We start from the raw sequence: 26,451 nt of genomic DNA, 5'->3' as shown, positions 1-26,451 counted from the left end.
CAAATGTGATAATGCTTGTAAGGGTAGCTTGTACTCAACTCCATAATGGGAAGAGATTGTTGTTAATACTTTCTCTTCTAATTTCTACCATTCCAAATTAAGTTTATAAACTATGCTTTCTTTTCTTTGATGGATTAATGAATGGAAAGTAAGGAAGATGTTAAGGTTACGATGGTGTTGGGTCGCAAATGACTTCACAGCTATACAGATGTAGAAATAAGGAACTGAAAGATTTAAAGCCTCCTACATGATACACAAGCAAACCACATCACTAACACCAAGACAGAGAACTTCTGTCTCCTAACAAGTTAAACTCCTCTGCAGACTTCTTCTTATGCATGTCTATATATCAGACTTTCATCTGGTTCTCCAACTGCAATCTCCAAATTGTTACATTCAATTCAGTAAGCCCCGAACAAGGTGCCAGGTACCGTGGGAGGATTGGCAGTACAATGTTGACAACATTTCAGTGAATTTACTCTCCAGCTCAGGGTCTAATACGAATAATTGATAAAACAGGAAGGACAATTAGAAGGACAAAAGTAGTAGCATGGTGTGGCCTGAGAGATAAATTGTGATGGGTGACTGGGGAGTAGGGAATGGGTGTGTTTCTAATTTTAGATGACAACTGGATTTTTTTTTTAAGATTTTATTTATTTATTTGAGAGAGAGAGAGTGAGAGAGAGCATGAGCAAGGAGAAGGTCAGAGGGAGAAGCAGACTCCCCAAGGAGCTGGGAGCCCAATGCGGGACTCGATCCCGGGACTCTGGGATCATGACCTGAGCTGAAGGCAGTCGTCCAACCAACTGAGCCACCCAGGCGTCCCAACTGGATTGTTTTTTACTAGACAATTATGGGCATTAGAAGTAGAATAAAACAGCATAGAAGGATGAAATAGCATAATTTACTCAGGGAATGACAAGTCAGTAGTATATATTTTGGAGTGGTGGTTGCCCATAGGATAATTGATGGGTTTGAGGCTAAATCTATAGGGTTTTATATAATAGCCTAGAGATAATATTTGTGTTTTTATTTATTTATTTATTAAAAGATTTTATTTATTTATTTGACAGAGAAAGATCACAAGTAGACAGAGAGGCAGGCAGAGAGAGAGAGGAGGAAGCAGACTCCCTGCTGAGCAGAGAGCCCGATGCGGGACTCGATTCCAGGACCCTGAGATCATGACCTGAGCCGAAGGCAGCGGCTTAACCCACTGAGACAACCAGGCGCCCAATATTTGTGTTTTTAAAAAATAATAGTTGAGTAACAGTGTGGCAGGTGGATTGGCTGAGAACAAGGGTAAGGTAGACATATCATTTGAAAGGCTATTGCAAAAATCTAGATTCAAGAGGGTTAAATGCACACAACAATCCTCCCAAATCCTATGGAAGTCACCTGAGTAATGGATCAGAGATTAGGGAAACTAAGAATGCCAAGGGTCCAGTTCAAGAAAGGAATAAGCAGGAGGTTTAGAAAAATTAAGAAAAGCAGGCTATTTGGCAAAATAAAAGTGAAATAAAGCAGACATGATAATTACATTTTGGAATAAAGCTCAACATGAAAGGCAACAGCAGATGCTCTAGGTGGTCTTCCCATAGACCTCCACCCCTACATGTCAGTGCCTTTTGGTTCACCCAACTTCCAAAGGACAACACTTGCAATTTTTTTTTTTTTTTAAACTGATCAATTTTCTCTGGCTTCCAGAGCTCTTCATCACCTTGCTCAGTATCCCAAATGGCTTGCCCCCTGCCCAGGAGTAGACTTCAAATCCGCATGGACAGGCGTTGGTGTAACAATACCCCAATTTGTTTCTCATTGGATGTGATAACACTGCCACTCTGAGTTCTCAGCTGGTATAAGCTGCAATTACCTAAGTGGCAACTTTTTCCATAACAAGGCTTTGTTGACTGCCTTTCCTTTCCTGTCTCCTTTTCCATTTGCTCATAAGATTCTCAGAATCACTCCCTAAATGCAGAAGCTGAGACAAAGCCCAGTCCAAAGAGTCTTTAAATAAAAAACAACAGTTACACAAGCACTGCTGGTAGAATCATCAGGTTTCCATTCTGTTTGAGATGGTCTCCAAACCACCTATGACGTGAATTAGTTATCTGTGAGCTTGGGAATTGTAAAGTGCATTGGTGTTGCACCACAAAAAAAATGATAGAAGTTACATGGAGCCTTTGCTTGTGACCTATCAGCATTTTACACGTTTGCCCTTCTCAGTTTCAAGAGATGATAAATTCTAAGAGGGCAGGAGCCCTCCAGTATTCATAAGAGTATTCAGAATTACTGATGTCCAAGTAGGAAATGATAGCACATTACGGAATCATCCCTGAGTAGTTCCTGTTTGTCTCATGCTTAAGAGTCTCTGGCTTCTAGAAAGATAAGTCTCCTCCACATTTCCGTTTCTGGAGCTGCTTCTTCCTGCTCATCTATATCCATACAGGTTGTTGATGAAGCCATTTGGACCCTTGTTACACAAGAGTATGTTCATTGCGCCAGCAGTATCCATTCCCTGGCAGCTTGGGAAAATGCAGAACGTTATACCTCACCTCAGACCCGCTGAATGAGAATCAGCACTTTGTACAAGATTCCCCTGCGATGGGTGTGTATGTTGGAGTTGTGAAGCATGACTTTACATGGGATTGGTTGCAAAAGATAAGACTCTCAGGATAGCAAGGCAAGATAGGTCTGAAGCTTGTGCCCCAGAGAAAGGGCCACAGGGCAAGTCCTCGGACAATTCTCTCTTGTCAGAAATATGATATAATTTGGAAACCAGAGGAAAGAAAACAGGTTCATTTAGGCTCATCACCTCAATCAGCCGCTATCAGTGGTGTCCCTTAGTTTCTTATTTGTATAATTTTTTTTTTACCAGGGCTATAAATCCTATCCCACATGAAGCAGGTTTCTTATTTCTCTTATCGTGCCATGAGAATTTCTTCACATTATTATCATAGTCCTTGTGTAAATATTCAATCTGGTATATCAATCATAACCTATTTAAAACTTTTTGAATTTTTAAACTTTTTAATATTTGTGATGACCTTTTAATGCATGGAGTTCTTCTGCATGTAAAGCTATTCCTTGGGGTATATCCTCACATCTGCTAGTCTGAATGGGGGCTTTCTTTGTCTGCTGGAGCACTGTTTACACATTAGCTACTGTGACCTTTGAGCCTTAATACTACACCACTCGTGTCTTTTATCCTTTGTATCCACATTTCATTTTCTCCTTTTAAAAGCCAACCACACCTCCTCCATGATAACTTTAGATCCATTTCCCCAACCTTGAGTCACCGGTTTTATTCTTAAAACTCCCATTTCAGTTCCTGTCCCTGAGTCACCTTCCTGTCATTAAAATTCGACTCAGAGTTCATGTTTTCCACACAGAGTAACCAAGCTGATAGGGGGGCAGCCACACTGAGTCTTTGCTTTTAAATAAAGGACACGTAATTTTGAATGGCTGTTCCTTGGACTTTAAGTAAAATAAGCTTCCTTTTAAAACCTGACAAGAACATTTCCATCTGTGGGTTATAATAGCTGATAAAGTCAAAGAGACAGGGACTCTCTTGTAAACCCATGGAATATGACGTGGTAAGAAGGCATGCACTTGGGGTGTATCCTGGGGGGTGTGGGGGTGTAGCGAGTGGCGACTCCCTATATTTTACAACCTGGAACTAATGTAACACTGCACATTAACAACACTGGAATTAAATTGGAATTAAATTAAATTAAAAAATAAATAGAGGAAGCATACTTTTGAATTACCCTTCCCTGGTCTTTAAGTGAAATAAGCTTCCTTTTCAAAAGGGAAAAGATGTCCCTCTGTCTGTTTCAATAGCCCACAAAATCAAAGAAGACAGGAGACTCTCTTATATTCATTAGGAAGACTACGGTGTATGAAGCGTATCCGAGTATGAACTGAAAACAAGTCAGTCTGCAAGGTAGGAAGACTGGAAATTCTAGATGTGCCTTGCGCTATATAATCTCAAAACCAGACCCGAGCCAGAGCCACTCACTCCTTCAGCACACTGCTTCTCCCTCTGGTGTACCCGAGAATAAGCCAGAGAAGAAGTGAGGGTCACAGATTCTGTCTGGCTCCCCAGAACTCATGACTCAGCATGCTCAGGGCGGGTCCAGCAACTGTGATTTTAATACACAAAGGGTTTTCTGATGCTGGTGGTCTGTGGATTGGCATTTTGAGAAGTACAAATTTGGCATGAACTTGGCACCACAGTGCCAAATACAGCAGGTGGGAGATGAAAAGGGACTCAAATAAAATAACATTGATTTCCATGAAGCACGATCTCTAGTTTCTTAATGTATGCCACAATTCATAAAGCATAAACAAAACAAGGTTAATAAAACAGGGGCGACCGGGGATGACGAAAAGGAAGGAGTGACTTACATTTTCCTTCTTCATTTCTGCAGAGAACTTTTGTATCATCAGTGCTTTGTATAACTTCAAGAGATTCACCAGGCTTCACCTGCAGATCTCTGGTGCCCCACCTTTTGGAAGTAAAGGAAGGTGCAACTTTGGTCGAATACAGGACTCTAATTTCGCCATCATACTGGAAAAATAAAGAAAAACATATGATTGATTGATTGATTGATGTATACTATTAAATTAATTCCCTGAGTGACAGATTTACTAAGAAAGCCTTTGCTCCATGAATAGTTCCTTGTTTAAAAAAAAAATGTAAAAACATTAAAGAAAAAATTGTGAGGCAAAACCATTCATAATCTCACTGACCTAATACAATCACAATTTTAAAAATTAAAAATGTTTTTTAAAATTTAATGTGTCCATGTGTTGATTTGATATACCCATATATTACAAAATGATTACCATCAAATCTCCAACACCTCACATAATTTCCACTTCTTTTTTGTGGTGAGAACATTTAAGATTTACTCTCTTTATGACTTTCAAGTATATATTAATTAGAATATTGCTAACCATAATGACCATGCTGTACATCAGACCCCTAAAGCTTTTTCATCTTATAACTGGAAGTTTGTACCTTTAACCAACATCTCCATGTCCCCCCACTCCAGCCTCTGGTAACTCTCATTTTACTTTGCTTCTGTGAGCTTGGCTTTTTAAGATTCCACATATAGGTGATATTATAGAATATTCGTCTTCCTCAATTTGACTTACTTCACTTAGCATAATACCCTCAGGGGCCACTCATGTTGTCACAAGTGGCAAGATTTCCTTCTTTTTCATAGCTGAATAATTTTCCCGTGTATGTATATGTATTGGTACATATACACATATATATTTTTAAATCCATTCTATTTTTAGATTATCTTATTATTAAAGTTCAAAGAACAGCTAAGTTTAAATGATTATTGCAGTATATATATTATGCATGCAAGAGAGCTTGCTTAATTTGTTAAAGGAATAGATGCGAATGTAAAGAAAATTATATAGAAAATAAAGGAGTTAGGATGGATAACTGATAACGGATAATTACACTTTTAATATGTGCATTTTGGTACTTAAAAATCGTTTTTTTTTTTCATTAGCACTTTGAACTTTGTCTGATATTCAAATATGACATACTTTAAATTTTTTCCTGAAGTCTTTCTCTTCTTTTTCCTGCTTTTTTAACTTCTTGGGGTCTTTTTCTTCAGTCTTAGCCTTGGCTCCTTGACTGAGATGACAGAACACACATAAAACAGCATTTAGTTTAGTTTAAAAAGAACAGCATACAATAGAGACATCATTCCTAAAATTACAATTTTGTTAAATTTTGTTTTTAATTAAAATCTTTTCTTAGAAATCTAGTACATTCCCTGTAATAAGTGATAATATTTTATAACACAGAAGAGATTCCTCAAAAGAATACAGATTATGAGTTAAAATGGAATAAGTAGTTATTTACTATGCTGAGCCATGACAAATTACTAAGGTACAGTGTGAACAAGGTTACATATCAGAGGTTTCATATGATTCAATTCACCTGTTGTCAACCTCTCTGCATTTTTCAAACCTTCCTAGATAATTAAGTGGCTTGATTTTTATGGCTTGAGAAGTTTATCTATATGTCAGGTTTTCACATCTACTTAAAATGAAGCCAGAGTAGCACTTTCTCTCATAGACATGAACTGGGCTGATGCCAATGGTCGTAAGAATAAGCCTACGACAGTAATTCCTCAGCCTGGCCATATATAAGATCACCTGGGAAGTTTTTAAAAAGTACTTTGTCTAATTCCTAGAAATTCTAATTAAATTAAATACACTCTAATTAATTAGACTGAGTGGGGTCTAGATACCGACATATATATATTTTAAGGCTCCACAGATAATACTAATTTGCAACCAAGGTTGAGGAACATTTGCTAGGGTTGAACGTGGATGTTAGGGAAAGGCTGGATGTCTCTGAAGAAGAGAATTTTAAAAATCAGAATTTTTGTGAATACGAAAAGTTCTAAACACATGTTCATTTTTCTCTAGATTACCTACAGTGAAGTTGTTTGTGACTGATATATTCAAGATATTTGATTCCTAGATATTTGAATCTTAGAATTCATTCATTTACTGTGAAATGAATTAGCACAACGTCCTGCCTTGGTTTCTGCAGCCTTCCTCAGTACCTCCCGTGTCGCGGTGCTCTGGGCACTGGTGGATTTGCTGTCCCAAATTAGTGCTTTGGAACTATCAGGATATATGTGCATGTTAAAAATGGCCCAAGAGCTCTCTTAGAAAATGACTTATTGAAATTTAGTTTTAGTTAAAAACAATATTACATTAGAGAACATAACATAGTCTTAAGCTCTGAAAATAAGCAGCAGCAAACAGTACATATCACATAAAGTTTAATCAGCTGGGGTTTATTCGACTTGAAGAAAAGATCCAGTGTGTAACTGGGTTTCCAGAGAGCTGTTTAATGGAATAGGGTGACATTTCTACAGTAATAGAAAACACAGAAAAATGCATTAAAAAATGTCAGGGATAGAAGTGACTCCCCAATGGTGAGGAATTTTCAAACCTAACATATTAACTGAAGATTAGGTTTTCCTTTCAGAAAAAAGGAGAATGATTCTCTTTTTATTTTTCTTGCTTGTTGTGCCTGTAGAACTCGATCTTCACATAGAAATGATAGCATATTCCCCCTTTGGTTTCTTTGATCTTGATATTTTCTCTTGTTCAGTAAAATTAACTTAACAGTGTTGGTAAAAAATAAATACTAAGTAGATAAGCACGCATGCATTTTTGTAGTATTGCTCAGAAGACACAGCATATTATCGCTCATCTATGTCACTTTCTTCCTTGAACTAACCAAGCTCAAGGTCTTTTTATTTACCTTTTTTCCTGAGAAAGCTACAGAAGTATTCTTGTTTTTATACACTGTATGGATCAGCTCATCTCACTTGCTTATTGAAATATAAGAAAAGCATCTTACCATGTTATTTTCTATTTCAAAAGAGGTTTCAAAAAGTATTCCTTTTGTACTAACTGATCTTAACAGGTTTTCATACAGTTTTAGCCTGAAATTAAATCGAAACCCTAGGTGAGCTGAAGAATGTCACTATTCACTTCTCACTTTTTTTTTTTTTAATTTGAATGGAGACTTTGAGAATATGATGCTTTTGTGGAAAAGAGACATAATAAAGTCCTTTCAAAGCAAAAATCATCTTTTATTTCATGAAAGGAAAAAATCTTGTGGAGGACAGAAGAGATTTGAAGAAGGTAGGTGAAAGCTGAGATATAAACTAAGAAGTGAATTCAAGACCAAAAAAGCTTTTGGCAAAAGGGTAAAAATAAAGGGAGGAGATGAATCAGTGAGATCAGTTGTGATCAGTCTCTCAAATATTTTCCCAGTGAATGAGTATATGAATGAATAAATGAATGATCACATCAGTGAGTCACCGGGCAGAGAATAATCAGAGGACAAGGAACAGAACGCAGCAGAGAGGGGGAGGAGGAGGGAGACTGGCAACGGAGGGGAGAATGTGGAGGAGGGGGCAGGTCAGGATCAAGGCTTTCCACCCACAAGCCCGGATGAAACTTTAGAGCTGGGATCAGAGAGACGATAGACTGAACTGGATAGAACATAATATGCACAAACCTTTGGGGGTTTATTCTATTTGAATTTTCTTTTTTGGATTTGTTGTGTGTACTTACAATGTTGCGTGTCTTGTTTACGGAGTGTTGGTTTTAGGTCTCACAGAAGAGTTTAAAATGAGGAATTCTATGAGGAATTAACATTTTATGAAGACTTTAGTGAAGTATAGAGACTCTATTGAGTGTCCAAGACTTTAAGTACTGTATTTAGGGAAAAGACATTCCAAATTGTGTCCTTTAACTCTGGCAAACTGATTTTTAAAAGAGAATGTGTGTTTTGAAGGGTAGCCACTATAAAATATTATATAATAAAATGTGGCATTGGATTGTGAGCTTTTAGATACGACGCTGCAGTTAAAAATAAAGTTCTACCAGCAGTCGGATTTTACCTCAAAATGGGAACATTTGACTTACATCAGCTCTGGCGGTGGAGCAGGGAAATCTGATGCATCCACATCATCATAAACTTCATCTCCCACGTCTAACAAAAGGCAAAATATCAAACGTTGAAAACTTATAGTTTGAATTTTGATATGAACATCTGATGATGTTTTTAATATAAAAATTGTTTCAAGGACAAGAAAATCAGTTTTTCTTGGGTCTCTGTACATTTCTTCTGGAAGCATTGTCTGCTCCTTGAAGGGGAGAGGTTTTCTCTGCCTGGATGCTTCGGCTAAATTTCCCTCAAAAAAGCCAGTGGTCATGATTATAACTAACATTATCAGGATAAATCTCCCAAACTAGTGACTGAGATTATTTGAAGATCCACACATGGGATGAATGGCAGGATTAGTAGATTGCTGACAAAAAAATCAGCATTACTGGCCATTGGCAATAGGCAGTAGAGATTGATTCTTAGGGGATTTGGGATGCTCTGGTAATATACATTATTTTATTTATATGTCTGTGCCTTTCTATGTCTATGTCTGTCTACCTATCTATCATTCTCTTTTATTCACTGATCTGTCTCTCATTAATTTTTAACTTACAGTAATATTAGATGTGGTACCACCTTAAAATGAGAAGAATATTTCTAGTAATAAGGCATGTCTGGTCCCAGCAGGTACTGAGAATCACTGTTGGTGGAAAAGTGACTATGCCTTTAAGCGGTACAATGGCTTTCCCAACCTGTAGACACCCGTAGACCTCTTGTTAATAAAGTCAGGAGAATTGCTTCCTGTCTGCACCTGTTAAGTTGCTCCACAACAAATTAGGCTGAAATGAGTTGAAGAGAGTACAAATGTTTTAAGGAATGATTATCATAGAAAGTTTAAATGCTCTCTGCTAGAGGCAAGAATTTAATTTCCTTTAAGAATCTCTCTCTCTCTGTATAAATATAGAGAGAGTACATATGTATGTGTATACTTATATTACATACATGTATGTCTGTGTATGTACATTCTCCCCCCAACTCATGTAATTAATTTCATAGCTATGTGAAGAACCTGTCATTAATATTAGAAAAAATATGTCATATCACTGGTTTCCAGAATGGGAAAAATTACTATTTCATACATATGTACATAAAAGACACTTGAAAATAAAAGAAAATTAAAACAAATAACCACTTTTTTTTAAATTAACTGATCACATTTGTTTCACTTTATACCTACCCCTTGTGGAACTAAGTTTCTTGAGTACTTTTTGAAAATTATAGATTAAGATATAAACTCTTCATCAGTTATTAATTAATTTGATTAGTGCCTTACGTACTTTCAAACTGATAACTGAAAATGATAAAGAGTCTGGAAGAATAGATTATCTGTGTGTTCATTTTTCTCTTTCAATTTATTTATAAATTCAAACTTTTTGAATGCCCCTGAATATTCTTGTGAGACATTTTATTTGGTTCAAAGTCAATTTAAGAAGAATTTTTGAAAGGTCTGTCTCAGCAGGGATAAAAAAAAAAAATAAGCTGATCAAAATGGTACAAAGAAGAAACTGTTTTACATTTAACAGTGGAAAAATTTCCAAATACAATATAAATTATACATTTAAAAAAATCAAAGAAATTTAGATTTAGAAGGGCCTTGGTGTCATACAATCTGGTACATTTTTAGAAATCCTTATGCAGAAGCCCAATATATCAGGCTTGACTGAATTGGGGTAGAGGAGACATGAGAAATATCAGTGTCTATCCCTGCCCACTTGTTCCTCTCTCCATAGTTCCTTTGTCCTTTCACTCCTTTCTCCATGGGGTGAACTGTTTAAAAATCATCAATATTAGGGACACTGGGTGGCTCAGTTCATTAAGCGTCTGCTTTCCCCTAAGGTCATGATCCCAGGGTCCTGGGATGGAGTTCTGCATTGGGGGAGGGTCCTTGCTCACCATGGAGCCCGCTTCTCCTTCTGTGTGCTGCTCCCCCTGTATGTACTCTCTCTCTCTCTCTCTCTCTCTGGCAAATGAATAAATAAAATCTTTTAAAAACCCCCAATATTAAAATTTTTCCTCTTCTCACTATTTAACTGTTGAGAAACTGTGGCCCCCCTTCCTCCCCCCCAAGGGGAAGTTGCTTGACAAGGTTACACAGGTTAATATTTTCAGAGTCAAGACTTTCCTCTAGATACCATGAATATATCCAATGCTTTCCTACTACCCCATCTGCAAGAAATGAGATGTAAAATATGTAATTAGTTTTTATTACTTACTCAATTGTTTAGGAGGAGAAGGGAAACTGGAAAGAAATGAGAACACATTATAATCAGACCAATATAAACACAGGAATTGAGCCCTTTTATTTAGGATAGGCGTGAACAAGCAACAACCTGAAGGTTTCTGAAGGCTAATTAATTGGCTGGTGGTCATTCCTTTCTCATCTCCATTTCTCCACTGAGTCTCAGTTTCTGCCCATCAATTTGGAATTTCACAAGTTTTTGTTTTTGTTTTTTTGTTTTAAACTCTAATGGTAGCCAAAAAGCCCCAAATCAAGGCATTCAATGGTTGGTTTTGCCCATAGGCATTTGACCAATATTTTCACATTTGTTCTATGAAGTTTGGGCATATTATCCCATCAGAGTAAATTCAATGGGCTCAGTGTTTTAGAACCACTGCGGCATAGCTCAGGTCGAAAATTTTATTTGCCTAAAGGAGTAGAAATAGAGGGCTGAAATGAACAAAGGTCATAGGATTCTTCGTATGACCCTGTTTTCACTAACAGGAGAATGGTGAGTAAGAGAGGAATATCCGGTGAAACCAGACAGGGAGAGCTTATTAATAGAAGTGATCTGAAATCAGGATTTTGTGGTATTTAGTTGCAACAGAAAAAGACCTTTGTTTTTATTACTTCCTGAACTTTAAACACACACACACAAACACACATCACTAGAAGAATGGTGCACAGTTACACTAAGGTGTGAGAGGTCATTAGTTCAAATGATTGAAAATTAAAATTAGGAGGTGTGCAATTGAAGGAGCAAAAAAATCCTGCCTTTGTTTCTAAGTAAGGTCAGCATCTGAAATGTTGCCTCAAGAGAGGAATTGTTTTAAAAAAAAAAAGAGGATTTGTTATATTTACTTATAATTTCGAGTGTCTTGTTGACTAAGGGCTGGTTTTAGGTCTTGCAGAAAAGTTTAAAATGAGGAAGTCGATGTGGAACTAATATTTGATAAAGGCTTTAGTGAAGTATGGAGGCTCTATGGAGCTACTAAGACTTTAAATACTGTATTTAGAGAGGAGACACTCCAATTGCGTCCTTTATTTCTGGCAAACTAATTTTTAAAAGAGAATGTGTATTTTGGAGGAGAGTCACTACAAAATATTACATAATAAAATGTGGCATTAAATAGTGACCTTTGAGGTATGAATGATGCTGCAATTAAAAAAAAGCTCTATGGGGGCGCCTGGGTGGCTCAGTGGGTTAAGCCTCTGCCTTTGGCTCAGGTCATGATCCCAGAGTCCTGGGATCAAGCCCCGCATCAGGCTCTCTGTTCAGCGGGGAGCCTGCCTCCGCCTGCCTCTCTGCCTACTTGTGATCTCTCTGTCCATTAAATAGATAAAATCTTTAAAAGAAAAAAAGCTCTATGAAATGCAGTGTGTTATGATTATGTAAAGGTGTGTGTGTGTGTGTGTGCATACACGTGTGTTATCTGTGCATGTTTATAGGGAAGGCAATATATATCTTTGAAGCAAATGACAATTTTTGAATACTTTCTCTTCCTCTTTTGTAAATAAGTGAGTAAAGGATGATACCGTTAAAGAGGCTAAGAGGACTAAGAGAAAATAACACTGAAGTGACTTAAGGCTGTCGGAATTTGGTTATTGGTTATAAAATATTAGTAGCATTTGATTAAATCCACATTAGTGTAGTTATTGTGCACTGAATTTGGTTGGTTGACTCTTACGATGAACCTTCATTATTGTCTGACTCAGGGACTTTAGGTTTCTCTCGTATACTTTTCTTTCTGTCATCTTTTCCCTTTAACATCTTCAAAATCCCCCAGGACCACGAATTACTCTTGTCTTCAACCTGTAGTGTGGAGCTTAGGAGCATGCAGGCACGGATCAGAATGGAATCATCAGTGGAATGTGAAGACGTTGGGGCGACATTCAGATTTTTCATAATTATACTGCATTGATCGTTCAGGCAGCAAGTGACTCATTGTATTTCACAAGATGGTGCCATGGTCTTTGAATACTGCCGCTACTAGTTAAGTAGTAAGTAGGCAAGTTACATTTTTTAATTTAGTGCAATTTCTCTTGGCTTTAGAATAGCAAGCTAAGTCAAAATTAAGTTTTATTAAACATCAATTTTGCATTATTTTGTGTTTAAAATTAAGTGACAGATCTTAAATTTTAAAATACGCCAATACAAAAATTTAAACAACTAGAGAATTAAGCATCCAATACTGTTTTTTAATTTTTATTTTAAATTTCAATTCAGTTAATATATAGTGTATTACTAGTTTCTGGGGTGGAGTTCAGTGATTCATCAGTTGTGCTCATTGCATCACGTGCCCTCCTAATGCCCGATGCCCCGTTACCCCCTACCCCCTCAATACTGGTTTTGCCACAAATAGCTAATGGTTTCCTTTTATTTGGATTGCCTATAAGTATGATTATTATACAGGAGATAGCCATGCAACTGATAAACTCTCCAGAGATTACTGATTGATAAACAACTGATTGGGAAAAGTTTGAAAAAAAAATCCCTAACAGATCATTCTTTTTCATTTTACTTCCTTTGACAAAGTTGTTGAGGTTCTTCCAAATAATCTACTACTTCACCTGAAGTGTGGTGCAGTTACACTTTCTGACTTACTTCTGCTAGTAATTAAACATTCAAATCATTATTGATCGTTGTAATAAGGAGCACAGTTTTTTGCTTTTTATTCTAACCAGAAATCAACACTAAATTTCAGTATGTAAAAAAATTTCAAGAAAGTAGATCACTGAGTACTCTTACCCATCATCAGCATCTTCTTCTTCAATCCCATCATAAATATCATCATCTGGGGGAGGTGGGAACATCCCTTCATTTGGATGGTGGGAGGAAAAGATCTTCTGTTAATTTTATAATTTGGCCATGTAACCATCACTCAAAATTTGATGATAAATCTGCCTTCTTTAACTCCAGAAAAATCCCTGTTCCTTATCAACCATTTAATTTAAAAAAATAACTTTATTTTCCCACTCTCACATAGGCAGTAGGCAAATGTTTTGTGGATTATTTATAAAGGAATTCTTAGAGGTGAAATTTAATAAATATATGAAGGAAGATAAAGGGAACTGTACATTGGAGATAAAAGGAATGGGGGAGAATATGAGAAAAAGTAAAACTGAATAGGAATAGAGATAAATACTGTGGAGAAGAGGGAGAAAGTGATAAAAATTTAATTAATAATGAGGGGACATTCAGAAAAATACTGATCAAGATATAAGTGAAGAAAAACAGAATGAAGGTGAATTTTTGAAATTTGCCAATAGCTCTGATTCATTTAATCAAGGTGATATTTTAAGAGCTAAACCCTTTGTTGTAAACCCTCAGGATCCTTGCTATTTGAAAAATATTTATTTAAAAAAAGTTTATTGAGTACCTCCTCTGTTCAGAAATATGTACAAAGAACTTGAAATGTGACTTTTAGGATGAGAATTTTGTCACTGAGAGTTATTAATAAAATACCTTTATTTTAGTGATGAGAATATGAGGAGTCTTTAGGAGTCATGTTAAGCCAACCATATAAATTATCCAAATAAGGATACTTCTAAAATTGAAAGGGGATGAACTGTGCTCATACAATTGGCATAAATCAAGTTTGCCCTGGGGGACACTGGAAATAGTGTCACCCTATGACCGACAACAAACTCAGAAGAAGTGACTTGTTTAGGGTCACTCAGGGTGACCTCAGGGCAGGGGTGGAATCCAAATCATTAGCACCCAGTCCAGTGGTACCCATATTAAGATCCTCCTCATTATTTGCAAACAAAAGCATCTCATCATTAATATAGACAAAAATGATGAAGACTTGAAGAAACTGCTGATAAAAGTGTGTGGCTTACCTCCACTTCCACTCTGACTGTGGCTAGGGGAAACAAAAATAAACAAATTAAATTAGCATATGAACTATGTAGCTATTGGGAAGAGAAGTACATATATTGAACAGTTATACAAAAGAGAAAGAACACTGCAGTTCAAAGTTGTCAGGATGTTTTATGTAAAGAGGAAGAAACATTGTTCCTTATCATAATAGAAACAAGGCAAGAAACAAAACAAAGCAAACCTGATAAGAATCAAGTGAGGGTCAGTACTACATAAAGTTTTCAAAACCATGTTACTGTTTGCTTTTGACATTTCCCAAGGGGTAGTTTTTAGGCTATACACTACTGCTTCATTCCATAGATAGATTTATGAAAAACAACCAACCAGCTAACAGTAGTATTCCAGAAGTCGTATAGAACCATTATTACGTTCAATTCAATTCTCTCTCTCTTTTTAAAAGACTTTATTTATTGATTTATTTGGGAGAGAGGGAAAGAGAGAGAGAGAGCAGGAGTGGGGAAGAGGGGCACAGGGAGAGGGAGAAACAGATTCCCCACTGAACAGGGAGCCTGACACAGGGCTCGATCCCCGGACTCTGAGATCATGACCTGAACCGAAGGCAGATGCTTAACTGACTGTGCCGCTGAAGTGGCTCCAATTCTCTTTTAATATTTTATAGCCACAGCATTTTATATTAGTCCAGTAGCATTATATTCTTTTTTAAAGAGAGAATTTCTAAAACATTGAAATCTTATTCATGAAATAGTCTTCTTTCTTTTTTTCTTTTTTTCTTTTTTTTAAGATTTGTTTATGTGAGAGACAGAGAGCAAGTGGGGGGGGGCAGAGAGAGAGAGAGAGAGGGAGAAAAACTTAAGCAGGCTCCGTACCCAGCACAGAGCCTGATGCAGGGCTCAATCTTCCGACCCTGAAATCACTACATGAGCCAAAATCAAGAGTTGGATGCTTAACTGACTGAGCCAACCAGGCACCCCAAAATTTTATTCTTACTATTGTAAATAGTGTGGTTCCCAATTTTCTAATCCATATTACTTGTATTTCTTAGTTATGTCTCTAACACTCTATATTTTCCCTATTTTATAATCATCAGTTTTCTTGACTGTGTCTTCCACTAAAATGTGAGTTCTGCTAGAGCAAAAGAAGAGTAGATTGTGAGAACTGGGAAAATCTCAGAAGTCTGTTTTAATCTTCTTATTTTGCAGGAAGGAACCTGATGCTCTGAAAAATGAAGTGACATGACCCAGCCTACATTTAATTAACAGAAGAGCAGACATAAGAACCTCAGGCTTCTGCCTTCCTCTATAATATTGTTGTATCTTCACTTGGCTGCATCCCCTGTAACCACCATTTTTGCCCTTTGGATAATCCGCCAGCAACAGATACTGGTCTGACATTACAGTCCTGCAGATCAATTATACACTCATATCTGATTCCTCCACCTTGAAGTCAGAATAAAAGAAATGGGCCTAACACAGATCTGTGGTTAATTTAAAAATAAAATATACCGTATTAATGGAACCTTGCCGAAAAACATGCTATAAATGTCCTAATATGTAAATAAGGAATTGATTTTTCATGACGTTTAAGTATGTTCTCCACTTGCTTACATACTGTTTTCACATTCATTTTGTCTGACACTTCTCTTTGAGTGTGAAACAAGCAGTTAGGATTATGTGAAAAATTACAATTTTGGTTGACTGCCACTCCTGGCAAATACATTTCATCTTGGAGATTCTCATACCAATTCCCAAAGAACAGAGTTTTAATAATCAGGAGCAGAGCTGCCACACATTATTTTATTTTTAGAGCATTTCTTCAACTTCTTAAAATTGTCTGTTCGGAACACAAAGCATTTACCAGATGAAGTGGCCGTTAAGAGAGGAATGTGCCAGAAAAGAGAAAGGAAGGCAAGGACGGAGGGAAGAAGCTTGGTGACCCTTCAGAGAAGCAAAGTGTGTTATGTGATGAAGTATTTGCATGTATAATTTCCTTTTTTCTTCAACGTCTCATATTTATTACAGAAATTGCTTTAGTTGCCCCTACGAGAGAGAGAGAGAGAGAGCGAGAGAGAGAGAGAGCGCACGAGAGCGAGCAGGTGAAGTGTGCAAGGACCCAGGGGACATCTGGAGAAGGGGAAGGACAGGATGGTGCTTTCTCCTACTCTTGCCAGGGCAAGCTGCCGACTGGGCTCAGCATCTTTCCTTGTTCTACTAAGGACAAAGCCTGTTCTGTTGTGAGATCTCTGCCGGCAGCAGCTGTAGCTTCAAAAAACCAAAACCCCAAAACAAAACAAAACCAAACCCAAAACAAAAAACCAAAAAAAAAAAAAAAAAAACCCCGATCAAACTTCTGTTTTCATTTTCTCATTAAATATGTATAAGATTGACATACATGCTAGTAACTATTGTGATGCTAGATTTGTTTAAGATCCTGAACATGAAAACCATACTCCTCCTCCAACTCCCTTTCATGAAATAGGTTATTTTTCTGCTACATGCTTACTAATTAGAGTGTATCTTCTAGAGTTGTGGTATCTATGGACTCCATACAATGAAAAAGGTAAAGTAATAGTATTAGTTTTGGGAAGTAGTTCCCTATTATGACTAAATTATGCTACACTTTAAGAACATCACTCCTTTCCGTGGATTACTTTTTTCTTGCCTATGTGCATCATAAATATGTATGTATTAATATTCCTGGAGTTCTTGAATCTCAAAATAAGAGGAAAAAAACCCACTTTTTAAGATAAATAAAATATGAAACATAAAGTATAGACACTGAAGGTAGGCAGAATGACATACTCAGGTACAGAAAATTCTGTGACTCTCAGAATATGGCCTTTTAAAACTTTGACCTCAAAACTGGCATTTATAGACTCTCAAACTAGGTCACAGAGCATTTCTGATTACCAAAGCCAATTTATGCTCTGTAAACTCCAGTGCATACATTGCATATTTTGATGTATGTTGCATAATTTATGGCATATTTATTAAATTTACCATAAATTATGCAACATATATCAAAACATGACAAGAAGGCATTGCCGACTATTTAGAAAGACAAAGCTGCCAGAAAGCAACACAACACCCTTAACTGAAGACAAGAAGGGAACAACTGCAGGAAGGAAACCGAATTCTTTATGCATTTTATAAGTATATTATTATACTGACCATTTTATATTTAAAAATGTTTGATAATTGAAGTAAGTTTTTTCTTCGAGTTAAGTTCATTTAAGTTATGAACGGTGCAGACCCCATTTTTACCTAAGTGAAGATCTAGCATAGATTATATGTTTTGAGATCATAGTGGATGTGTCCCAGTTCTGCAAAATGGACACAGAAAAACAAGGATTCCTAACTGGGCTAGAGATTTTCATCCTATTTTCTGTCAACTTGAAGGGGTTATAGCCTTACCGAAGAAAGGGAGATATTGGAGGAAGGAAGGAATGAAAGGAGAAGGAAAATGGAAAAGCAAGAAAGAGAAGAAAGGACAAGGAGGATCAGAGCTGGAAAAAAGAGATAGAAAAGAAGGGATGAAGAAAGGAAGCAGGGGCGCCTGGGTGGCTCAGTGGGTTAAACCTCTGCCTTCGACTCAGGTCATGATCTCAGGGTCCTGGGATCGAGCCCCGCATCGGGCTCTCCGCTCAGCGGGGAGCCTGCTTCCTCCTCTCTCTCTCTGCCTGCTTCTCTGCCTACTTGGGATTTCTCTCTCTGTGTGTCCAATAAATAAAAATCTTAAAAAAAAAAAAAAAAAAGGAAGGAAGCAGAAGACTTAGAAGGGAAAGATGGGAAGGAAAGGTGCATGAGAGAAAATGGCAACTCTTCGCTCCCATCTTCTCCAGAAAGGATATCTTGTCTTGTCTCCTCTACCCCAGAAAAATGTTCCTGTGACTCCTACAGGGAAAGTCATTCCAATCTGATTGGAATGAATGGTCCATGGAAAGAAAATTGGACCCTTTGTTGATTACCAGAGATCATAGAGAACTGAACTTTTGCTTTTTAACCTGTAAAAGCAAAGTAGAATTATATTAAAAAGCAATCTTCTTTATGTTATCAGTTATGTTTCCAAACAAGAACAACAAATATATTTAGGCTCATATTTTAGAGCAAAAATTTTTATATTTTTTGAGCTGAATTTTATCTCATGCTCCGTACTTTGCAAAATCATATTTCTTTAGGCATAACCCTAAAATCAAATGAGAATGAGTATTATAAAACTGTGTTACGGAATCACAATGCCTTTAGCAAGACCTGGCAAATGGCCTATTATTTGCTAAGTAGTTTTTGATACATACAGCTCACGAGTGAAATATGAGACTATGGGGTTTCAAAGGACCTTTCACCCACACTGAAATATCTGTGATTGTAAATGGTAATTTAGTGATAGTGAGCAGTCGGAAAAACGCTAAGTACAATTCTAGGATCTTAAAATATATAATCTCTGACAAGACGACAGTCCGAGCTGTTTTACAATTTGTATTTTCACATACCTGCTAATGTCATCCTGTTCTGCAACATCATCGTAGACTTCCTGGTCATCTTCAATAGGTCTTGAGGAAAGAACACCGAGAGACGTTTTCTTCCGTTTCAGGGAATCATAGTCTATCTGGACAGCAGTTGTTCTAATGTAGCCATCTACCAAAAGGAGGAATGATTTATGGTCAGGTAACTGTAGTTTCCATATCTCAAAGTTGTAAATAAGATATCCATTGCACATTTGCTGTTTAAATTTTCCCTTCATTTCCCTGCATGCACATCTGATTTATAGACTTCCAATGTAGACATGTTTCATTGGACTTTGTCAAAGAGTTAGGCCGTCGTGGTTTGCGGTAAGCCTAGGTCTACTTGAAGGATTCCAAAGTGACTCACGTAATTCATTCCTCCCCACCCCCATTTAACACCAGGGAGGAACTGAACGCCCTTCGTTCTTCCCTGGAATCATAGAAATATCTGCGTTGTTCCCCTACTAAAACAATAACGCAGATGAGGCGAAGCTGGAGCTATCCCTGTCCTTTTAAATTTTCCTATTTTTGTCTGCCCTGTTAACTACTCCTAACAAGAGAATGTGAATATTTAATAGTGTCTTGAAAAAACCCTAACACTTTGAAATCACAAGAAATTTAATAATTTTTTATTATGTTCTGTTAGTCACCACAGACTACATCATTTGTTTTTGATGCAGTGATCCATGATTCATTGTTTATGTGTAACACCCAGTGCTCCATGCAGTACATGTCCTCCTTAATACCCCAATGTTCACAGCAGCCATATCCACAATAGCCAAACTGTGGAAGGAGCTGAGATGCTCCTCAACGGAAGAATGGATAAAGAAGATGTGGTCCATATATACAGTGGAATGTCACTCAGCCATCAGAAAGGATGAATACCCACCATTTGCATTAACATGATTGGAACTGGAGGGGATTATGCTGAGTGAAATAAATCAAACAGAGAAAAGACAATTATCATATGGTTTCACTTATTTGTGGAACATAAGGAGTAGCATGGAGGACATTGGGAGAAGAAAGGGAAAAATGAAGAAGGGGAAATCAGAGGGGGAGATGAACCATGAGAGACTGCGGACTCCAGGAATCAAACTGAGGGATTTTACAAGGGAGGGGGTTGGGGGAATGGGTGAGCCCAGTGATATAGGAGAATTTGCACTCACATGACCCCCTGGCCGTTCTGCCCAGCCATTTTCCTTCAGGATTGTCTGTGATGCGGATTATTTCAATTTGTTCTCCTTGCTTGAAGCTCAGTTCATTCTTTCCTCCTTTGACATCACAGCAAGCTGTTGCCTGATGGATGACTTGAATAGGGCCTGTTAGCTGCAAAGAAGGGGAACAAACACATCAGGCTTTCTTACTATTCAGAAAATCTTTTAGGAACAGAGCTTTGAAATACAATACATCCACGACATGCCAACCAGCCTATTTACAACATTTACATAAACTGGGGATGAATGTCATACCCAATGAATGTTGTTTTAAGAGGGGCAAGGGGAAAAATCATAGAGGTGAGGCAGGACCTACAAGGAACAGGTAAACATATGCTTGGGGTCCAAAAGAGAGAGGTAGTGATCTGTTGATCTTAGAAGCCTGTGAAAGGCTTACAGAGGAAGCCACGAATACTGAATACGACTTATGTGTGACAATATGTGCTGGATGCTATGGGGTTTATGGGGTTGGCTGGTGGTCTGCTGGGTAGATGGAGGTTTTTTCCCATCTTCACATGGTGTAGTTATTCCGATGGTTCTCTTTAGACTTCAGACGGCCAAGGGGTGAGAAGGTGGTGGGTAGTACTTGTGGGAAAAGCATTTTCTTTCTTTCCTTTTTTTTATCTCCTCAACTTTGTGGTGTTGTCTATCTGTAAACTTAGAGTAGACATTACCTGCTATAAACAAGATAACATTTCAGAAATAGCTTTGTAAATAAGAAAAATAGCAAACAAATATTATGTGAAGTTTTGGAAATAAATATCCTGGATAGTACCGTGGTTTCTTCATAGCAGAAGAATATAGACCCCCCCCCATATGTGGTTACATTTTCTGGGGTTTTAGCTAGCCATGGTCAACTGTGGTCTAGAAACAGATGATTCTCCTTCTGACCTATTGTCAGATCAATAGGAGCCTAATGCTATGTCTCAATGCTAAGGTCATTCACCTCATTTCATCTCATCACATAGGAATTTTATCATCTCACAGCATCGTAAGATGGGTGAGTGCAGTACAATAAGATATTTGAGAATGACAGACCACATTCAATAACTTTTATTACAATACAGTGCTATAATTGTTCTATTTTATTATTAGTTATTATTAGTCTCTTACTGGGCCTTATTTATAAATTAAACTTCATCATAGGTACCTATGTAAAGGAAAAAATAGTATATATAGTGTTCAGTACTATCCACATTTTCAGGCATCCACTGGGGGTCTGGGAATGTATCACCTGTGAATAATAGGAACTACTGTAATCCAGTTGAGAACATGAATCCTGAACTCCTAATTTCCTAGTCCTAAATTTGTATCTTTTTCAACATAATGTTTTGGACCTTTTGATATGCAAATATGCATTGTGATTTTTGAAGTTCTGCCTCATTTTGTTGAATTCATGATGTTATGAATTGTGACATATCATCGATTATGTACCACTAAGAGAAAAAAACTTAATTTAAATTATGATCGGCCAGTGATGTTAAGATGTATCTGAATTTCAAAAGCTGAAAACATGAAATATTTTATGCTAGAGACTTAATTTTGAATGAATGAATACTCAGAAATACTCTTTCTTCCTATTTTCTTTAATTGTAACATCTTCTAACTATTTTTTTAAAGAATTTATTCATTTATTTGACAGACAGAGATCACAAGTAGGCAGAGAAGCAGGCAGAGAGAGAGGGGGAAGCAGGCTCCCTGCTGAGCAGAGAGCCCGATGCGGGGCTTGATCCCAGAACCCTGGGATCATTACCTGACCCAAAGGCAGAGGCTTTAGTCCACTGAGCCACCCAGGCACCCCACATCTTCTCACTTTTAATCTCTTATTTTTGTGGAAGGATACAGCTTGTTAAGTCCTAGTCACAAACTTTGAGTTCATATTTAGTGGTAAGATTTCTATATCCTAATTTTTTCTTACTAAAAATCATTTGAATGAATGACTGAAATAATGCAAAATTGCTTTCTCCAAAAGAAACACAAGAATTCCTTCAAAATTCCAAAGTCCCTTCACAGAAGTGTGTTATGAAGACTTTTATTTAAGAAACTAATTTATCATATTTGTCATTTGAAACATATGAACATTGGTACCCATACATCTGTATGAGTAAAATGTCTTAATAGTCATGCTTTAATCTTAATTTTACTTACATATAGTAAGCTTTTTCAAAATTTAATGAGAACCCTAGCAGATAGAGTGTCTTATGTACATTATTTTAATTAATTCCACAAGAAACTTCCCAGAGAGGTATCATATATTCTTACTTTAAAGAATAAAAACAAAACAAAACAAAAGAATATGAAACTGAGGCGTAGAGAAATTTAATAATATGCCCACAATCACATAACTCACATGGGCAGCTGGAATTTAAATCCACATCTGTCCAATTGACTCTAAGCTTTATTTTTTTTCCTGTGCCATGCTTTTGAAACTTTGTTTTAATACAATAAATACACTGGGGAGTTATATAGAAATCAAATTTTTATAACTCAAATGACACATTAAATGTTCCAGAGGAATTAAATATTTAAAGGAAACTTGACATGAATCCTTTTCATCATGAAGAATAGTTCTGTAATTCATATAATCACCTTAAATATAGCTACCACACCAGACCTGTGCCTGATGGGGCCATGTCATCAAAGATGGTGTATCCAAGAGAGGACAGCCTGCAAGTGTAGCATTGATGATAGTAATAGGAGTCATACAATTAGAAATCAGAGATCAGAGAAGAGAGAGGTCAGAAATCCAGGTGGAAAAAGAGGGACGAGAAAGAGTGGGTCAACATGTACCTAAGTTAAAAATAAAGGCCAAAATATAAGTCAGCTAGACACCAGCAGTTAGAGTAGTTATAGCAACTTTATTCTGACACAGGTCTGGGTCATCCAGATGCATTTGTGTCCCTTGCACCATTGTGATGCTTGCCACAGGGATATCTGTGTGTGTGCTGTGAGCTCATAGCGTAAGTTGGTCAAGATCAAATGTGAAATGGTAAGAGCAAAGATGGGTTTGAGCAACTGAGTATTCATTCACTAAATCAACATAAAATTTCCTAGGTGCCCACTAATTCTAAGGCACCATATTTTATTTGGGCTTTATCCTATTACATTTTTGGTGCAGAGATAAGAGAGTATATTGGGCAAAATAATTACTCTTAGGAAGGTAGTTACTTTTTAAGGAAACAACAATTAATTAATTCTCCCACCATGTAAGTTTTCAAGAATGCTGCCCCTTTTATATGAAAGTTATAAAGAGAGATTACTCTTTTTTTTTTAACCCATTGGCAAGCAAGATCTTACTTTAAATTTCTTCTTTATTTCTTGTTCTTTCTTTTCTCGCTCCTTCTGTTCTTTTTTCTCCAACTCTAATCTCTTCTTTTCCTCCTTCTCCTTTTTTTTCTCTCTTTCTTTGGATGCTTCTCTGTGGATACAAATTGTTACACTGTTTCAGCATTTGGGAACATTGATGTATTATGGCTCAGGTATCCAGAGGTTTCTCCCCACAACAGAAGACAGTATCTGATAGTAGAGATGAAGGTAAGAAGCCAAAGGTTGTCAAAATTCCTGGGTGTGTGAGATTGTTCTGAAATCCAGTAGGAGGCATGCAAATGAGGTTACCTTCCAAAGGCTCTGCTTCCCGTCATAACCTGTGCTAGCCAGTGGGAGAGATGGACAAAAAGGTCCTGTTCTTGCTGCTTATCGGTGTGAATACAATTAATCTCTCTCTCTCTCTCAGGCACTCACAGGTACAGGGTATACACATGTACATACATGCAAAGCTTAGTTCAGAAACTGTCTTCAGAAGCGGCTGTACCAGAACCAGGTAGAGAAAATTAAGATATTTGAATTTAAAAAAAGATAAAATAAATTCACATATTTATTTCTTTTTTCCCTCACTTTCCAAGAAATTTCTTAGTCCTGGCCCATCCAGAAACCCATTTTGGAACTATTTTTAACATCTTTCTGCTTCAGCAGGTTGAAACTTTGCCATCTGGTACTGTGGTAAATTATTTCTCATAGCACCTTGCAAGGGGAAGCACTGTCTAGGTGGGGAAGTTATAAGAAATAGATAAATTCATTTGCCCAAGGACACACTGAGAGCAAGAAGTCTAGATCCCTGCCTCAGAGATTCCTGGTCTGAGATCTTTCCAGTAGCTGTGGGTCTCTGGCCTCTCACAGAACATTTTTAAGAGTCTTCCATAAAATTCTTAGACAAATAAAGAATCTTTAGTCTTTTGTATTGAAATAAAGGTTATCATTATATGTCAGTTATTTGAACAATAAAGCTTTTCCCTCTTTGTGTTCAATAGCCATCCATTCTCCCTCACAGAAATCATAATATTCATTTCAGAGAGATGAAATCATGGTAAAAAATAAAACTCATACATGTCTTCATATGTTTCTCCTTCACTGTCTTGTTCCTGTCAAGGAAAACATTAATAATGATTAATTTTAATTACTCAAAAAGGGAACATACACACATTACATCGAATCAAATGCTTAGTAAAGCAAGCATAAATTTAAGTGTATATAAGTTTGTCTTGTTTCAAATATTTTCTTTTCCTTTCAAGAGATAAATTGGAAAAGTTAGCACAAAAAGATCTAATTTTATATTCTGCTATATAATTCAGATGTCTAGCCAGACTTAAGTTTATGCACAGTGTTACAAAATTCCTGTGAGTCAGTGTAATGATTGGTGTCTAATGTCTCAAGCATTTTAGATGAAGTAATATTATAAATGGAAAAATATCATTATTACTCATAACAGTTTTCATTCGTTGGTTTATGTCAATAGAACACGAATCATGTTAAGTATTTGAGTGAAGTTGTATGATATCAGAATGCGAAAAAAAAAAAAAAAAAAAAACAACTGACCTCATCTAGATTTCCAGGACCTAAAGGGTTTAAAAAAAAAAGAGTAAAATTTAATATACTTTAATTAAAAAGCACTTTAGTACAGAATTACTAGACATAATACATAATATATTCAAAACAGTTCAAAATTTAACAGAACTTATGCTTTATCAAAGGTATGTAAGTACGAAATAGAATATGTGGCTTAGATCTTCACTATAGCCTTTTCAATACTTGTAATTTAGCCATAAAATCATCTCACTGGCTTTCATAAAATAATGCAAAGGGCAAAAAATAATGAAGACTTTTTATCCTCTTTATGAAAGGCATACATATATGGTTTTATGGCCTTGTGTGGAACAAAGGATTGTCAGAAAATTACTAGTTCACACGATTTGACTTACTTGTTCCCAAGGACTTAGATTTATGTAGAGTGCAAATCTAGTTACTCAGGGTTTTTTTTTTTTTTTTTTTTTTTTTAAGATACTTTACTGAGGTGCCTGGGTGGCTTAGTTGGTTAAGTGGCCTACCCTTGGTTTCAGCTCAGGTCATGATGTCAGGGCTGAGATTGAGCCCCGCACTGGGCTCCAAGCTGGGCCCAATGTGGGGTTTAAGCTTAAGATTCTCTCTCTCTTTCTCCCTCTGCCCTTCCCCCTGGCTTACTTACTATTCAAGTGTTTAGTGATATTAAATAATTATTCAATATGAAGACATAATCTAGAGTAATAATAATAAAAACAGTATGGTGTTGGTATAGAACACACAGACCAGTGGAATAGAGCAGAGAGCTCAGAGAAAGATGCATGAATTTACATACACTCTTATATACACAGTTATTAAACACACAAATACACAGGTATACATACATAAACGCATGATGTAGTATAAAGGTGGCATTATAAAATATTGAGAAAAGTATGGGTTTCAAAGTATGATAATGGGAAAACTAGATCCATAAATGAGGCAATAAATCGGGGTTTCTACTAACTCCTCAAAGGTGAACTACAAAGACATCAAAGACTCAGATTTAAGGGAAGAAATTTATAGAAGAAAATAGATACTTCTATTTTTTAGGAATAGGACTTCTTAACTGAAACTTTAAAACACAAGTTACAATGTAATAATTAATTTAATCATATCAAAATTCATTTCTGTTCAGTGAAGGGCAGCTTGGGGTAACAGACAATGGATAGGTTGAGAGAAGATAGTAGCTGTGTCTGCAACTGACTATGATTAATATCTGAAATACACACGAACTCCTGCAGAAAGATATCAACTCTGAAACAAACTCTGAAACAAAAGTGGTCAAAAGGTATG

The 26,451-nt window shown here is 36.7% G+C and overlaps 1 protein-coding gene across 3 annotated transcripts in view; it reads right to left on the bottom strand.

Moving 5' to 3' along the window:
- FYB1 (FYN binding protein 1) overlaps window positions 1-26,451 on the bottom strand; it is a 155,364-nt gene that overhangs the window by 9,614 nt on the left and 119,299 nt on the right. For 2 of the 3 annotated variants that reach the window (XM_082723423.1, XM_082723422.1), the window contains exons 5-16: window positions 25,156-25,175; window positions 24,667-24,701; window positions 23,581-23,701; window positions 20,236-20,395; window positions 19,058-19,202; window positions 14,571-14,593; window positions 13,477-13,543; window positions 12,416-12,553; window positions 10,723-10,748; window positions 8,488-8,554; window positions 5,569-5,659; window positions 4,408-4,570 (exon numbers count right to left, since the gene is read on the bottom strand). In XM_082723423.1, coding sequence (XP_082579549.1) covers window positions 4,408-4,570; window positions 5,569-5,659; window positions 8,488-8,554; window positions 10,723-10,748; window positions 12,416-12,553; window positions 13,477-13,543; window positions 14,571-14,593; window positions 19,058-19,202; window positions 20,236-20,395; window positions 23,581-23,701; window positions 24,667-24,701; window positions 25,156-25,175 — 1,056 coding nt within the window. The remainder of the gene's footprint in view (window positions 1-4,407; window positions 4,571-5,568; window positions 5,660-8,487; window positions 8,555-10,722; window positions 10,749-12,415; window positions 12,554-13,476; window positions 13,544-14,570; window positions 14,594-19,057; window positions 19,203-20,235; window positions 20,396-23,580; window positions 23,702-24,666; window positions 24,702-25,155; window positions 25,176-26,451) is intronic. The other variant, XM_082723424.1, reaches the window with a different exon arrangement.

Source organism: Mustela nivalis, assembly GCF_964662115.1.
Source record: "Mustela nivalis genome assembly, chromosome: 3".
NCBI lineage: Eukaryota > Metazoa > Chordata > Mammalia > Carnivora > Mustelidae > Mustela > Mustela nivalis.
This window is presented reverse-complemented; position numbering and strand designations above follow the sequence as displayed.